At 44.1% G+C, this 3893-nt stretch overlaps 1 protein-coding gene across 1 annotated transcript; it reads left to right on the top strand.

Annotated features, from left to right (window-relative positions):
- The first annotated feature begins 1303 nt into the window (after positions 1 to 1303).
- Positions 1304 to 3428, top strand: LOC120924657 (E3 ubiquitin/ISG15 ligase TRIM25-like). Its single transcript, XM_040335656.1, has one exon. The coding sequence runs from the start codon at positions 1319 to 1321 to the stop codon at positions 3056 to 3058; it is 1740 nt and encodes a 579-aa protein (XP_040191590.1). The 5' UTR covers positions 1304 to 1318; the 3' UTR covers positions 3059 to 3428.
- The last annotated feature ends 465 nt before the right edge of the window (positions 3429 to 3893 follow it).

Below are 3893 nucleotides of genomic sequence, written 5' to 3' on the forward strand. Positions count from 1 at the left end.
CAGAATCTAAGCCACTTTCTAAAATGTGTTAGATTACTATGGGTTAGTCCAAAGAAGTGCACACCACCTCTTGGACTTGTAAGGTTGGTGGTTCAACTGGACCCAGGCTTTTAGAACTTCTGGATGTATGGAGCTCTCTGATGCATCGGCGAGTCAGGACACACACAGCAATATGGTGAATCCAAAACTAGACTTTATTTTTCGTCCGCACTACACCTAATCAAAACATACAAGAAAAGAAACGCCCTTGGCTCAGCCAATCGTATTCAAGTAATTGGGTTATACAAGTAATACAGTACGTCACGATTATACAACGTGTGTAAAACATAGCAGTCTATTTTCTGTGTGACCAGCTAAAACCTTGTTTCTACTTGATATTATGGGGGAACTCTAGCAAACCTTACAATGCATTCATATTATGGGGGAACTCTAGCAAGCCTTACAATGCATTGATATTATGGGGGAACTCTAGCAAGCCTTACAATGCATTGATATTATGGGGGAACTCTAGCCTTACAGGACTTATGCCTTCTGCGCTTTATTTTTTTCCCTGAGCACTGGGAGAATAGCTATGGCTATACTTTTGGCGCTCTGAAATTGAACTTTCTAGCCTTCACTTCCACATCTGCAGAAATCGCACCTCCAAACATTTTGAGATGGGAACGAGGGACACCTATTAACAAAAGTATGTAGGCATAGGACACACCTTTCCACCCCCCCTTTAAAGGGGAATTGTACAAGAAACAAGATTGGTTAAGCCCACAAGTGTGTGTGTTTGTATTTTTTGTTTGTTTTTACCACTACTATGATTTTTGGAATTCACAAATGCAATAATTTAGAAATCAGATGAAAGGTTCAGTGCTGGGAAACACTTTTTTTGATTGTGAATTGTATATACATCAGACACAAATGAGGGACATTGCTCCAATCAGGGACAGTCCCTCAAAATCATGGACAGTTGGGAGCTATGGCAGAAATGCATTCAACCTTCACCTACCCTCCTCCTCCTTCGCAGAGTGCTTTGTATTATGTGAACCCATTAACAAAATGCAAAGCCTTCTATGAATGTACTGTAGAGGGGAAGGGTAAACAGAACGGTTGCTTTTTGAGAAGACCACATCTGTCAAAGCATTGGGAGTGTACCGATATCTGTACTTTTGGCACTCAATAAAACTGTTGTAAATAACAGAGTCCTTGACATGACATGCACCTCATTGGACGTAACGCATTGCAATCTGACACACTTTACACTTTGTCTGGCACTCATCTTTAATTGGTGACAGAGAATTTCACTTTCTTTTCTCTTCTGCTTTCAGTGATGGAGTCAGCTGATCTGAGGAAGGAGCTGGAATGTTCCGTCTGCCTGAACATTTATACAAATCCTGTAACCCTGATATGTGGACACAACTTCTGCCAGGACTGTATTGGTCGTGTGTTGGATACACAGGAGGAGTCTGGAGGTTATTCCTGTCCTGAATGCAGAAAAGCGTTCCAGGATCGTCCTGCACTGCACAGGAACATTACACTGCGTAACATAGCTGAAAATTTCCCGTCTGCTCAGCCAGATCAGGAGTCGTCCGGGTTCCTCTGCACTTACTGTATTCACACTCCTGTACCTGCTGTGAAATCCTGTCTGCATTGTGAGGCTTCTCTTTGTGACAATCACCTCAGAGTCCACAGCAAGTCACCAGAACACGTCTTATGTGACCTCACCACTTCCCTGGAGAACAGGAAATGCTCCGTCCATAAGAAGATCCTGGAATATTACTGCACTGAGGACTCCACCTGTATCTGTGTGTCCTGCAGGCTGGATGGAGAACATCGGGGACACCAGGTGGAGACTCTGGATGAGGCCTCTGAGATGAAGAAGAATAAATTGGGAAATGTTCTGCAGAAACTGATGAATGAGAGAGAGGAGACAAAGAAAAGAGTCCAGACTCTGCAGGAACACAGGAGGAAAGTACAAGGAAAAGCAGATGATGAAACGGAGAGAGTCGCTGTCCTGCTCAGAGACCTCAGGAGACGTCTGGAAGACCTGGAGAAGAGAGTCCTGAGTGAGATCTCCGGGCAGGCAGAGCGGCTCTCTCTATCACTGTCTGATATGATCCAACAGCTGGAAATAAAGGAGCAGGATCTGTCCAGGAAGATGGGGGACATTGAGGAGCTGTGTAACCTGACGGATCCACTGGCTGTCCTAAATGAATCGGTCACAGGTGACTTGTGTGATACTGAGGATGAAGATGATGATGACAGAGAGAGACATGATAAATTCCTCCATAATGGATGGAATCTGGATGTGGTGGGGATCTCATGCACATTACACACAGGTTTATCTGATATCATGTCTGGGGTAAATATATGTATAGATACACATGTCTATTCACATAATACTACTACAAGCGGAGAAGTTCACATCAATGCTGAACAAATCAAAAAACGCCTAAAACTCACTTCCACTATACAACGCTCACACAACGAGCATATAGGACCAGTTATTGGGGCTGTACAGCCAACATTGGGGTTGTCGGGGGTTACAGACATATTACTGGATGTGAGCACAGCTGGTAATACTCTACATATATTCGATGACGGGAAAACTATATCCTCCTCATCGTATCAGAACTTTCCAGAAACTCCAGAGAGATTTCAGTGTCCTCAGGTGATGAGCAGTCAGAGTTTCTCCTCAGGGCAACATTGCTGGGAAGTGGATATCTCGGGGTCCGAGTACTGGAAAGTTGGGATTTGTTATCCCAGTATAGGCAGGAGAGGAGTCCAGTCTTGGATTGGATGTAATAAGAAGTCTTGGGGTTTAGAGAGATTGTGGGGTGATCAGTACTTGGTGATCCATGACAGGAAAGAGATCCAATTGACTAGCAATGTCTCCAGTAACAGAGTCAGGATTGATCTGGATTATGAGGCCGGGCGCATCTCCTTTTATAAATTGTGTGACCCAATCCGACATCTCCAAACCTTCACCACCACATTCACTGAGCCCCTCCATGTTGTGTTGGGTGTATGGAAAGGTTTTATAAAGGTATCTGGGGCAGTCAAAATGTGAGAAATTTTTGCCCAGACTCTGGTGACATCAAAGGGTGGAGAATCTGGTGCATTGATCAGCTAATAGGAAGAAGCAGTGAACAAAAACCAACATTACTGAATTATTTCTAAATCTGCAGGCTCTGAGGCCATCATCTTCATCATAAACCTCACTTCGCTGCCTAGCGGGTCACTGACCAGGAACAAGAATGCGTGAGTTCAGATTACCAAGTCTGGACGGTCTGCATGCTTGTTATTGGCCAGTACAAGTCTAGGTAGAGTAGCCAGGATTGTAATGACGGCTCTGGAGCCTGCACCTTTTTTTTAAAGTTTATCTGGAGAGATTTCCCCTCATGCCGCATACACATGATCAGAAATTCCGACAAGAAAAGTCTGATGTGAGCTTTTGGTCGGAAATTCCGACCGTGTGTAGGCTCCCATGGAACTTTTCTTTTGGAATTTCTGCTAAAAAAAATTTGAGAGCTGGTTCTCAAATTGCCCGATGGGATAAGTTCTTGTCGGAAATCCCGATCATCTGTATGCAATTCCGCCGGAGAAAAATCATACGTATGCTCGGAATCAAGTCGATGCATCCTCGGAAGCATTGAACTTTAATTGTATTCGTCTTGTCGTAGTGTTGGACCTCATCGCGTTCTTGACGGTTAGAATTTGGTGTGACTGTGTGTATGCAAGACACGTTTGAGACAAAATTCCGTCGGGAAACAAATCTATTTTTTTTTTCTTGTTGGAATTTTCGATCATGTGTACGCCACATCACTTCCTGCCCCGCTGACAATCCTTTTATGAGACAGGAAGTGAGGGAAACTTGGCACAGGCTTCAGTAGGGTAGGGGAAGG

This window comes from Rana temporaria, chromosome 1 (genome assembly GCF_905171775.1).
Source record: "Rana temporaria chromosome 1, aRanTem1.1, whole genome shotgun sequence".
Lineage (NCBI taxonomy): Eukaryota > Metazoa > Chordata > Amphibia > Anura > Ranidae > Rana > Rana temporaria.

Coding starts and splice junctions, on each gene's coding strand:
- LOC120924657 (XM_040335656.1), top strand. CDS start 1,319: ATGGAGTCAGCTGATCTGAGGAAGGAGCTGGAATGTTCCGTCTGCCTG.